The 13,143-nt window shown below is 36.9% G+C and overlaps 2 protein-coding genes across 5 annotated transcripts; one reads left to right on the forward strand and one right to left on the reverse strand.

The window, feature by feature from the left end:
* The first annotated feature begins 672 nt into the window (after positions 1–672).
* Positions 673–7,218, forward strand: LOC129880223 (ultraviolet-B receptor UVR8). 3 transcript variants are annotated; one of them, XM_055954163.1, is made up of 8 exons: positions 673–1,009; positions 1,821–1,973; positions 2,487–2,645; positions 3,989–4,156; positions 4,466–4,597; positions 4,703–4,789; positions 6,734–6,826; positions 6,917–7,218. In XM_055954163.1, the coding sequence occupies exons 1-8, from the start codon at positions 772–774 to the stop codon at positions 7,108–7,110; spliced, it is 1,224 nt and encodes a 407-aa protein (XP_055810138.1). In that variant the 5' UTR covers positions 673–771; the 3' UTR covers positions 7,111–7,218. The 3 variants fall into 3 exon arrangements, with proteins under 3 accessions (XP_055810138.1, XP_055810139.1, XP_055810140.1); XM_055954164.1 differs by having other exon boundaries at positions 2,487–2,615; XM_055954165.1 differs by having other exon boundaries at positions 6,705–6,826; positions 6,917–7,139.
* Positions 7,219–7,606: 388 nt separating this feature from the next.
* Positions 7,607–12,831, reverse strand: LOC129880222 (protein PTST homolog 2, chloroplastic). Of its 2 annotated transcripts, none has more exons than XM_055954162.1 (8): positions 11,966–12,831; positions 10,534–10,697; positions 10,120–10,206; positions 9,834–10,051; positions 8,916–9,061; positions 8,685–8,832; positions 8,096–8,164; positions 7,607–7,993 (listed from the first exon to the last, which is right to left on the reverse strand). In XM_055954162.1, exons 1-8 carry the CDS (start codon positions 12,541–12,543, stop codon positions 7,898–7,900), a joined length of 1,506 nt encoding a protein of 501 aa, XP_055810137.1. In that variant the 5' UTR covers positions 12,544–12,831; the 3' UTR covers positions 7,607–7,897. The 2 variants fall into 2 exon arrangements, with proteins under 2 accessions (XP_055810137.1, XP_055810136.1); XM_055954161.1 differs by having other exon boundaries at positions 10,120–10,278.
* Between the last annotated feature and the right edge of the window lie 312 nt (positions 12,832–13,143).

The following is a 13,143-nucleotide window of genomic DNA, read 5'->3' on the forward strand; positions in this document are numbered from 1 at the left end:
CCAACATCAACTTTTGAGAAGCTAAGATATAAGGTTGGAATGCGTCGTCTCCAAAATATCAAATGAAGTTTTCATCAGGGGGAGTAAAATACGCGTTGTACTCTTTTTTCCTTAACTAAGGTTTTGTCCCACTGGGTTTTCCTGGTAAGGTTTTTAATGAGGCAACACTCAAGGCGTATTACCAGATCCAGATGTATGTACTCTTTTTTTTACTAGACTTTTTTCCACTGAATTTTTTCTAGCAAGGTTTTAACGAGGTACAACAACTATGGATATTGAAAATAACTATATATATATATATATATTTGTTCTTTACTTAGAATTTTTCTTTTATATTGACATTCAAAGGAGAGTATTATGATATACTATAATAAATGGATGTCATTTTTGAGTGGGCAAGTTGTCCACTAGTCTTTCTCTTCGTTTTTGGCTATAAAATGCCGTACTTTGGCAATAAAAAAAATATACGAATTTTAATCTCTGTTTCTCATCAGCTCCTTTCTCTTTTTCTCTTACTATCTCTTCCCTTTAATTTGCTAAAATAGTTTATTTTATAACAACTGACTAATAATTACTACATTAATAATTATACTAATTCGTATTATCAGGTGGCTTCCAAATATAAATAAATAGAGTTATTTTTCACTCTCAAAAAATATTTTGACCAGGGACTCTCCATCAATGTGAAAATAGCATCTGGCAAGGAAATCAAAGTTGGCAAACATGTCCCAATAAAAAGAGAAAAAAAGGAACAAAAATTTGACTGATCAGATGTCCAAAGTGATGGAAGAAACCGAAAGCGTAAAGAGCAAAGAAGTAGAACAAGAAGTAAAAGAAGGGTTAGAAGAAGAAGCAGAAATATGGAGCTGGGGAGCAGGAACAGAGGGACAATTGGGAACAGGAAAACTCCAAGATGAACACAAACCTAAGCTCCTCCATTCTCTTTCTTCTTTTGGTCCTATTTCTCATCTATCTTGTGGTGGAGCCCATGCCATTGCCCTTACCCCTGGTATGCTCTTTTAATCTACTCTCAAAACTTACATTCTTGATGGGGTTGATGGTTTTGCAGTAAAGATGACACTTTTTTCGCGTGAGATTCAATCTGTGTATTTATCTGTTTTTTACTTGATGGGGTTTAAGTTTTCTTGTTGGGGGGTGGGGTTAGGAGAAGGGGAAATGGGGAAAGAATTACAGGGAGGGGGAGAATCGAACCCTCACCGACAAGGTGAAAGTTGACGTAGGCAACTAACTGAGCTCACGTAGGCAAAAGATTTTCCGGGGTTTAAGGTTTTGCAGTAAAGATGACACCTTTTTTCGTGTGAGATTCAATCTGTGTATATATCTGTTTTTTACTTGATGGGGTTTAAGTTTTCTTTTTGGGGGTGGAGTTAGGAGAAGAGGAAACGGGGAAGAATTACAGGGGGGAGAATTGAACCCTCACCGACAAGGTGAAAGTTCATGCAGGCAACTAACTGAGCTAAGATTTTCCGGGGTTTAAGGTTTTGCAGTAAAGTTGACACCTTTTTCGTGTGAGATTCAAATTCAATGAAAAGATATTTACTTTTTTTAAGCAGTTAAAATGAAAATTTTGATAGTGTCTTGCAGTTAAAATGACAGTTTTTTGGCGTGAGATTCAAATTCAATGGGAAAATATAGACTTACAAAAATTTAATAAAAAGGAAAATACTTGATGGTGTTTAGATGAACTTTCACAGAAAGGGAAACAGAAAAAGAACAAGCTTCTTGTGTAAAGATATCATCTTTGGTGTGAGAAGAGTTTTACTTTTCAAAGTAAAAAACATGTTTGTTGGGTTTTGCAGGTGGAAGAGTGCTAACATGGGGGAGGGGTAATTCTGGTCAGTTAGGCCATGGAGAGATGGCTAACTGCTTACACCCAAAGTCAGTAGAGTCTTTGGAAGGCATCTTTATTAAACATGTTTCTGCTGGATGGAATCACTCAGGATTTGTTTCAGGTTCGATTCATTCTGCTTCAGCTGTGAATCTAATGTGATATTGGATTGTTATTTTTCATACTATCAGTTTCTTGGTTCCGAAATACTTTATTTCAAGTTACTCAGGAGGCCTTATTTAGATATTATCAATTATGTTGTTATTGAAAGTTAACTGCTTGACACTTAGGGTACATTGGAATGTGCAGATGACTAAAGCAGAAATTATTATATCCTTGCTGGAGGCCATTCTACGAGGATCTTTTATGCACTAGATTACTCCTAATGTTCTTTCCTTATGATAATTGAAAGCTTTTGGGGTTCTGTCACCATTAAAAGGGAAAATCCAGATGATATGAACTTTTGTTGTCATCTGGAGTAGCTATACAACTTTTTGGTTTAGTGTCTTCCTGAATGTTTTATGTTCTCTTGCTTCAACTTTGACTTGAATAATTGTGGTATGTTTCTGAAGGAATCTTGTTAAGTGTTGTACCAGTTTTAATTTGCCTTTGAGTGTAAATGTTTAAAAATTACCAGATAATGGTTACGTATTCACGTGTGGAGATGGTTCATTTGGTCAGCTTGGGCATGGGGATTATATCTCAAGATGTTCTCCTGTACAAGTGCTGCACTTCAAGACTAAGCATGTCGATCAAATTGCTTGTGGTATGCGCCACTCACTTGTCTTACTGAAAGGTAAAGCAGACCAAATAGTGCATTTTTTTAGTCTAGTTATATCAACAGAAGCGCTGCTTTCTGAGAGCATTGTGTGCTTTATATCTGTTCTCATTTGTATCATCGGTCAAAGATTCATGGTTTTGTCATTTTCCATAATGGTTTGGTAGTTAGTTCTGTAAATTTTTCTCTTAAACTTTTGCTGGCACTATACAGCTATAATTTTGAGGGGTTATTGCCATGAGCTTGAAATGAAATTGGATTGTTGTGACTAGTGACAGCAATCACACCTGTTAACATAAGAACTACAGGGATTACTGCATGGTGAATCAGGTTGAGTATGCCAATAGTTTTTTTATTATCTTAATCACAATGAAACTGTAATTAATTTAGTGTCATTGTGACATTCTCTCTTACAGCTCAATAAACAGTTACGGAAGATGAAGTTCTTCAAAAGCTAGTTCCCTACTAACCTTAACATCCGTTCTGCATCATCATATCGTTATGTATCTAATACTAAGCCTGTAAGAATATCCTAAGTAATTTTGTGCAGCATAGTTTACAACACAATTCCAGAACAGCTTATTCGTTATCTTTTCTGTTTTTGCCAAAAACTTTAAATTGGTTATATCAGGACTTTGTGGTCTGTTTGTGTCAGTGATGTTTGATGGGTAATGATCTCTGCTGCTAAAATTCAGTCTGACATACATTGCGAGGCGGATCTTACATTACAGTACCAGGTTCATCTAAACCCAGTACTTTTGACGCGGAGCATAAATTTATGTGTAAAAAAATTCATTAAAATTGCAACTAATAGTAGGCAGGAACCCATAACTTTTTAAAATATAATGGGTTCAATGCTAAGAACCTTAAATATTGAACCCATAGAATTTAAATCTTGGATTGCTTCTGCATACATTTAGGAAACATACGCTTGTTTACTGACAAGCTACAAAATAATCTTGAGAAAAGTTCTTTCTGGTGGGGAAATAATTGATTGTTACAGTTAATTTTCCTAAGAAATGGTACATTACTTAATATTTTCTATATATCTGGTTTCCTATTTATGTTGCTCTGACTTTCCAAAAATATTGCGACACCTGTGTCGGATCCTCCAATAATGCACTACTTTTGGAGGATCCAACACGCACCCATCGGCATTTTTGAAGAGTCCGAGCAACATAGTTTCCCATCACCTTGTGAGGACAGAAAAAACAGGTTGATTAGAGTTTATCTTAAAGATTGTAACCATCATTGTGGAGGCAAGTAATATTACCATAATGCTCGTCCAGACACTTGTCTGTACATAGCATGTATACTGAATTTGGTGAAGCTGATTTTTCACGTGAATTAACTTCTGTTAGGAGATACGGAGGATGTTATATATGGATTTGGATCCGGAAAACGTGGTCAACTTGGTATATCTGATGACAAACAGAAGTTAGTTAACACTCCTCAGGTTACTTTGGGTTTTGAAAATGTCAAAATCAAGAGTGTCACTGCAAACGGAGATCATAGTGCAGCAATATCCAGTAAGTTTCTGAGTACTCCATTATAAAATCCTATACTGATGATTGATGGCCCAACCGTTATCTAGTCTCAGCATCTACTACTTGGTGGCTCTGTTTCTCGGACTCTTCAAAAATGTTGCCACATCCGTGTCGGATCATTAAATAATGCACAACTTTTGGAGAATCCGACACACACCCATCGACATTTTTGAAGAGTCCGAACAACATAGCTTGGTGGTTGTAGCGTCATCCCCATAATTGAATGATATCTTATCAAGTTGGTTATACTTTTACCTGTTATATATTGCTAAGATTTTTGGTCTTTTTAAGTGCATGGGAATTTTTATGTATGGGGAAGAGCATTCTGTGGAGCCCCAGATGTGTATAGGCCCCGCCGTGTTACTGCAGACTTATATTTCATCCAGGTCTCTTTAGGATGGAATCACGCTCTTGTATTGACAGGTATGCAAGGGTTTAGATCTTTATTATGGCCAATGTGAGAATACATGAAGGAAATATTACATGGTATATTGAAACTTAAAGGCGTCCTCTTTACCATTTTAATAGGTGATGGAGAAGTATACATGCTTGGCAGGTACAATTACAATGTTCCTACTTATGCTCAGAAAGCAAACATGATGAAGCATATATCTGGTATGATCTTCTGTTACCTTTCCGGGTGAACTTCCATACAATTTTATCAAGCTTGAGTCTCTTTCTTCTGCTTCTTGAGATTGGATTCTCACAATTGATGGCTTTTACTCTTACCTTGATTGAATCCTTGTATGAAAGAAGTTAATCTACCTCTCATAAGTTGAAAGTTGAAAATGATGCTGAAAAAATTTGTTACAAGAATCTAATCGTCGCAAAATTGTGTGTTTCTATATGGTCATGAGTTGTCAAACTGACCAACCTTCCAGAAATCCCTGCTTTTCCCGATCAATATGACCTCTATAAGTAGTAAACGTATAGGAGGAAAAAAAAGAACTCATGTGAAGCAGCACTCTGGTGGCTTTTTAGCTAAATGCTTTGGCACCAAACTTCAAAACAATAGTACTACAACAACAACATACCCAGTATAATCCCACAGGGGGTTTGGAGAGGGTAGAGTGTACGTACACCTTACCTCTATCTCAGAGGTAGAGAGACTGTTGCTAATAGACCCTCAATTCAAGGAAAAATAGTCCAAAGCATTCCAGAAAAAAGAAGTAACTAAAGTACAAGAAATATCAGATAGTAACAAAACAACAAATGGTAACAGGACAGTAACTGCAACAAAAAAACAACAGGTAGTAACAGAAATCAAAGGACAAGCAACTACAGGAGCAATGCTACAACTATTAATAAGGATGTGTAATAAGACAACACACTGCTACCTACTAACCTTCTACCCTAATCCGTGCCCTCCACAACCTCCTATCTAAAGTCATGTCCTCGGTAAACTGAAATTGCGCCACATAACAGTAGCACTGACTGCTATATTTCATCAAATGCAATGAGTTTAAAAGAGTGGAATAGTATTTCTCCAAATATGATAGAAATAACATCAGATACATTCAGAAGTCCAATAGAAGAGCTATGGTTACCTGTTTCTAGTAAATATTTGAAGAGGGAAAAAGCATTAGACTTTTTAACCTGAACCGGAAAGAATATCAGTTGATGACCCTAAAGTCCAGTAAAATAGTTAATGTATTTGCTGAGTCGACTGAACTCAGTTGCAAACTAAAGAAAACAACAACAACAACATACCCAGTGAAATACTACTAAGTGGAGTCTAGAGAGGGTAAAGTGTACATAGACCTTACTACCTCGAGGAGGTAGAGAGGCTGTTTCCGAAAGACCCTCGACTTAAGTGCCTCAAACCCAAGTTTTTTAAAAAAAGAGTAGAAATTAAAAAAATGAAGAAAGCATGACAGTTAATCAACAAAACAATTGTAAAGTCTACAAGGAAGAAACAATAACAACCATAAAATAGTGTGATAATAGAAACACGATAGACAACATAATAAGCTAAACTTCCACTAACCTTCATCCCTACTAGCCTTCTATCCTAATACGCGTCCTCCACTCCTTTCTATTTAGGGTCATGTCCTCGATAATATGGAGTTGCGCTAAATCATGTCTAGTCACCTCTCCCCAATAATAATTTGGCTAAGTGGAAGTCAACCCTCTGAAACGTAATGTCAAGCCTCATTTATTGGAGACAAACTTGCTGTTCTCACCTTCTTAAATGTGTCTGACTTGTGATCAAATTGATAATATAAGGTACTTGCTATTTGATGGTGTAATCAACCAATCAACTAGGGCTCAATCACAAACTAGTGGAGATCGGTTACATGAATCTTCTATATTTTATTCCATTTTAATGGTCCTGTTTCATTTTACCACCGGTAAATAGTTATTAGGCAAATTTGGGGTCCTCTAAATCTGACACTTAATTCTTACCCAGACCATTAGTAAGTGTAACGACAACAATTAAGCCTAACTAATTTAATGGTTAATTCTATTTGACATTCCAAATCATATTGTAAACAAGTATCTGATCACTACACAATTTGCACTCTTGAAGCTGAACACAACTTTGTCCCATTTGCACAGAAGATGAAGGTGTCATGCAAAGAGTCCTTGACTTCGATAGTGCAAAGGTTGTTCAAATTGGCGCAGGAGCTGAGCACTCTGCCGTGGTAACAGGTGAGGATCTGATGTAAAAGTTTCTTGTAAGAAACCATCAATTGTGTATTCACCATCTTCACTTCTGTACTGTTTTTAACTTTTCTGCAGATGACGGATCAGTAATGACATGGGGTTGGGGTGAACATGGTCAGCTTGGTTTAGGGGATACATCTGATCAAATTGGCCCTCATGTTGTAAGTTTATGCAATGAACAGTCCAGGAAACCATGTGTTGGTAGAGTTTATTGTGGCAGTGGTTTTACATATTTTGTCGGGACGTATACTGTGAATTCCACTTTCTAATATAGTGATGTTCAGGATTTGAAGTGTAATTGTTCATTATGTTGCTTATCAAAAATAACTGTTTGCTATTCTATAGCAATCGTGGTAATAGAAGATTCATGTAACCGACCCCAATCTTGTATCATTTGTCTTGTACTAAAGGAATGTGGCCCATGTGTGAGATCCGCGTATTTAAGCATGACACAATTAGTATGTCAGCTTTTCTAGGAGACCTGCAAATCCTGGTGTGGTCACAGGATATCAAGTAGAATACAAGACAAGTATAGGCATTTTCTCAATTATTGTATCTCTTGCTATGTATGATCTGTGTGTGCAGCATTTCCCATCCTCTAAAAATCAGCAACAAGCCAGCTAAATACAACATACGCAGTGCAATTTCACAAGTGGGGTTTGGAGAGGATAGGTTGTACGCAGATCTTACCTCTACCTCTTTTCTTATAAGACCCTCGGCTCAAACAAGCCAGCCAAATGTGTACAGTAAATAGATCGGGAAACATGATACACAAAACAATCATCACCACCTTCAAAGAATAATTAATCCAAATCAGCTCAGATATTTGGAACACATGCTCACTTTACATTGCTGGGGAACAGATTCTGTACCAGTAGTGTGTGTTAAAGAATAGAAGGAAACTACAAAATTCTACTATGGAACCTACTATTACATCATCAATCATATTCTTGAGTGACGTTAACTTCTTGGAGTAATTACAAGACAACACCACCAAGTCAGTCCCCCACATAGGATCAGTTAATCATCTTTCAGTAACTTTTCTACGACTTGCTGTTACGTGACAATGAGAAGATTATTTTCATGTCCATTGTTGTGAACAACGGGCCTCAAAGGATCAACCTTCCATATGCCATCAACAATGAATTTGATCTGCAACAAAAGAATGAGATGATGGCAACTACTTCAAAGTTCAAAATACACTGTAACCTTTACTATTAAGTTCATACATTACACTACAAGGGTTACACACACCTCGTAGCTGCCCGGGTACAACTTTAGGCTTACAGAAAAAACACCAGTGCGCAATTTCTCCATCTTCCTCTGCAAGTCAATACACCATATCATTCTATTAACCAAGGACAAGAAGCCCATTTAAACTATTACCACAATATTTTTTTATTTTTTTTTGAAAGGGGATTTGTAGAACTGCAGAGTTTCATTATTAGGAGACACAACTCACAAGTGGTTTATAAAAGCATTATACTGTTAAACAGACGACTCTGGCTCTTGCACAGCATATTGTGTAGTAACTAGGAGGAGATACATATGCTCAAGGATGGCCAGTTGAACACCATTAGCTAGATAATTATACAGTGTATATAGGTCAACTATTAGTTCTTGTACATACATATATTAAATTGTGAACACCCTTAGTAAAATTTCTGGTTTTGGATATTCCATACGAGTAATCTTTTAATTTCCGTACTTCCAAATTATGTTATACAGAAAAAAAAGTCTTACCACCAACAATAAAAAATCCATCTTATTTCTACTTCGTAACTATTTGTCAGTAAAATGTTGCCTCCTATTTCTTATCACATATGGGGAAGTACGATCAAACCTGAGTTGTCCATCCATCAAACGATCCTGTTAGAAGAACCTCTGAGGCAGCGTTATGCCACACAATCTGAGTAGTACGAAGAAACTGTAAAGCTTTGCTAGCACTATCAACCCTCTTCTGCTTCTTTGCCAACAACTTCTCTGCATCACTGAAAGAGTACGGTGTGGGGATTCAGTATTGGTGGGTATATAGTATAAAATGAATAATAAAGGAATAAGAAATGATACAGACGTCAATGTTAATGCCACTTTCCCCTCAAGTATTGCAAGTTTTGCACGTATGGACCGCAATCTCTTCTGAGCATTTATGATATCATTCTCCTGGAACTCCCGTGCATCAGAAAGATTCTGCAAATCACTAGGGTATCTTCCAAGAACCTGAGAAAACAAGATTTCTTAACAGTGATAAAAGCGTCATCCCGCAAAAATACCAACAGACAGAAAACTTCAAATGCATATATTTTGGAATTCAAAGAATTTTCTCCTTAACTGGTAGCAGGTGAAATGAAAATTTTGCTGTTAGATCATTTTCTATTCTTTGGGAGAGGATGTGGGAATACAAGGAAGAAGTATCAGCCTATCAGGTTATTGAGTTCAAATCCACAGAGAAAATCTCTGGTAGGAGTAAATTCCTCTGTGTTCTGCGAAGTCCTATAAGAAAATATCTTAAGAGGTAGAACAAGAACTGAGCAGATTTAAACATATTTAACAGAAGTGACAATTAATTAACGGCAATAACTTAATTGCCACTAAATATGTATTTTAGAGGAAATTACTAGTGACAATTACATTAGCACTCTTTGTAAAAGCCGCTAAAGCCTATAGCTACATTGGATCTAATGGCAATTAGCTAATGCCGGTTAAGGCTTTGGCACTCTTTGTTAATGTGCATATTTATTGCCGCTACAAGCTGTTTTTATTGTAGTGTAGAACAAGAACTGAGCAGATTTTAACATATTTAACTGAAGTAAGCGACATCGATGGTTTGGGTGGAAGAATCCCATTACAGCAACAAACACAGCTAGTCAAATCCCCCATGCTACATAACAAAAACAAAGCATAAAAGCATAGCATAGTAGGAAAATTAAAATTATGACGCATGACTAAAGAAAGACGCAATTCTGAACAAACAGGAGATCCATATTTCTACCTCCTTTGAACTGAACTCTTGGATCTTGGATCTCAGGGAGCGAAGTGTTGAGGATAGCTCAAGCTCTAAATGCTGAAGACAAGTTCTTATATCATTATGGTTGTTGTATATACATCTTTCCGGAGCTTCATAGCTATTCTCTTTGACGGTAAATACATCATCTCTTGCAGTTTCAGTTTTACCTCCATTTGGTCTCTTATCAAAATCTACCTCACCAACTGTACATGGAAGGGGTCAAACTGAGGCTACAAACTATGAACATGATTAGATTCAGGGAAGCGAATACCTTCAAACTCTGTGCCTTCAGGGCATGCACGTTGAGTGCTCCATGATCTCCACATATCTGCCGTGTATTTTTGGTTAAGCTGACCTCCTGAATCACTTAAATCCACTTTCTTAAGGCTACATGTCGTGAGGCTTCCATTTTTTCCCAGGTCAGTCCCGTCTTTAATGATGTAACACAAATGGAATTTCACGTTTTAGGATCCAAAAGTCTAAAGGCAAGCCACTAAGGTGTAAATGTTTCAGTCTAACATATTAGCTGAAAGCTTCAGGTTTCAATTATTATTAAAGCTATCAATAATATGATGTAAAAAAGGCCTTGATGGTTAATTGTCAACTAAACATATTTCAACAGGTTTGTCGCTAGGATGCCATCCTACTACCAAACTAAAAGAGAGGAGAGGGGGTTAAACTTTACCTGTAGCAGTGGTTCCAGAGCTTCTGTCATCAATGTTATCCCTACTTGAACGATTAGCTACATATCCATATTTGCTCGTACTAATACCAAGAGACGAGATCCTCTCTTTCTCTAATCGGTTCAATATCCCTTCAATCACACTATCTTCCTCAACCACAGCTTCTCTGATGCAAAGACACAGAAAAGTACGATACTAAAGCACTTAACAAATTTTCACATAACAACAACAACATACCCGATTACACTAACTAAGGTTTGGAGAGGGTAGAGTGTACGCAAATCTTACCACTACCTTAGACGAAGAGAGGCTATTTCCGATTGACCCTCAGCTCAAGAAAAAACCAGTCCAAAGTAGTATAGAGAAAGAGAGAATGGAAATGACAATAGTCATGGCAAAATACTACATATAACTTGACAAATCATCCTAAACAATAGTCATAACAAGATACAACAATAATCAAAGTGTAAAAAACCCATAAATAATAATCAAACTCAAAGGACAATGCTCAACTATCTACCTAGACTCCTACCCTAATATGTGTCCTCCATCACCACCAATCTAAGCTCATGTCCTCGGTTAGCTGATGTTGCATCATGTCATGTCTAATCACCTCTCCCTAATACTTTTTCGGCCTATCTCTATCTCTCTTGAAACCATCCATAGTCAACCCCTCACACCTCCGCACTGAGGTATCTGTGTATCTCCCCTGCATCTTAGTCTCAATTTCCACATCTTGACCTCTATTGGGGCCACTCATACCTTGTGCCAAATATCTTCATTCCTAACCGTCTCTCTCCTAATATGCCCACACATCCATCTCAGCATCCTCATCTCCGCAACTTTTCATCTTTTGAACATGAGAGTTCTTGATTGGCCAACACTCCGTTCCATACAACATGGCTAATCTAACCATTATTCTATAGAACTTGCCTTTAAAGTTTTGGTGGCACCTTCTTATCACACAGGACTCCAGATACGACAAACAATCCATGATGACTGGCAAATAAATTGAATCACAATAAACACTTAGAAAGAAAGAATCCTTCTAATAACTTCTATATTTGGCTCAAAGTAAAAGAATTTCTACTAATAGCAAAATACTTAGAGTGACACTATTTTTTATCAACAAGAACCAAGATAAACAAATAGACAAAAGAGACGAAACACTATAACAACATTCCCAGTGAAATCCCACGAAGTGAGCACCGGGAAGGTAGAGTATAAGCAGGTCTTATCACTACCTCCGGTATAGAGATTGTTTCCGAAAGACCTGACCTTTCAGCTCAAGCAAATCAAAGCACTAATTAAAGGAAAAACATGACAACTGATATCAAAGCAGTGCGGCGCATATATGCAAGGAACCGTAACAACAAGATGCAGTCACCTAAACACAAATAAACAAAAGCATATTTTGCAAGGAGGAAACCTCACAGTGATCTACCAGAGGATGAAGCTGGATGAAAAGAATCCCCAAACGAAAAATCAGAACCAGAATCACTTTCTTGATATTTCTCAACTCTTCTTCGTAACTCCTCAGTATCAAAATCCATTTCCTCAGCCTCAGCTTTATGAACATTTTCTTGCTCAGTGGAAGGTTCCTCTTCTGAGTCCCAACCAAACGAATACCACCCACCCCTATTCCTTATAGCCTCAATCAAATCACCTCTTCCTGCTTTTTCTAAATCTTTCCTCGTTGGAAATGCATCTGGGTTCTGAGATTTCTCCATGAAGGCTAATATTTCCGCCTCTAACTTCATATCAGCTTCACTTTGCGACCCTTCTCCACAGCAACAACAACAACACACACTGTGCTCTTCTTTACCCTTTCTAATTAGCTCAAGAAACTTCAAAGAACACATCTTTTTACCCAAAACAAGTTCAAAACCCCCAGATTTTCTCCGAAAATGAAGCCTTCTTCTTGGGTTTAGGACAAAAAAATTACAAGGGGTAGCAGGTAAACTCAAAAAAGAGCAGAAATTATGAGGTCTTGCAAACTGGGTCAAAACCATCGTTCAGGCATTTCTTCAAACAAAGGGTGAGCAAAACAATCCCAATAAAATTAAAACAAGATAGAGAGAAGGACAAAGGCAGAACAAGAAAGAAACAATGGAGCAGTCCAAGAAATAGAGTAAAAAGCAAACAATTGAGAGAATTGATAACTGTGAGCTACACAATTTATATATAATTAAAAAAAGATTCTTTCCACACTTCCCCAAAACAATATGTGAGATACCCAAGATCCCAATTCTGACCAGTATTTTCAAGATTTGGTTTTTGTAGGGGGTAAGACAGTGTCTCCCAATGATGGAGAAGGAGACAAGTGAAAATAGAAACTTGATATATATATTTTTATTTTTATTTATTTTTCATTCGATTTCGATATCCGTATTAGAGTCTAACTAATTCAAATTTGCAACGGTGCAAATGCTCTCTACCCAAAAAAAATCATATTCAAAATTCAAATTTGAAATTTTCGATTAAAGAAAAAAATAACTCCATCCACAAAAATTGACATATTTATTATAAAATAAATTAACTTGACAAAATAAGAAGGAGGAAGTAAAAATAACAGGAGAACAAAAGAGAAAAAGCAGGGTATGCATGTATCT

This window comes from Solanum dulcamara, chromosome 2 (genome assembly GCF_947179165.1).
Source record: "Solanum dulcamara chromosome 2, daSolDulc1.2, whole genome shotgun sequence".
Taxonomy (NCBI): Eukaryota; Viridiplantae; Streptophyta; class Magnoliopsida; order Solanales; family Solanaceae; genus Solanum; species Solanum dulcamara.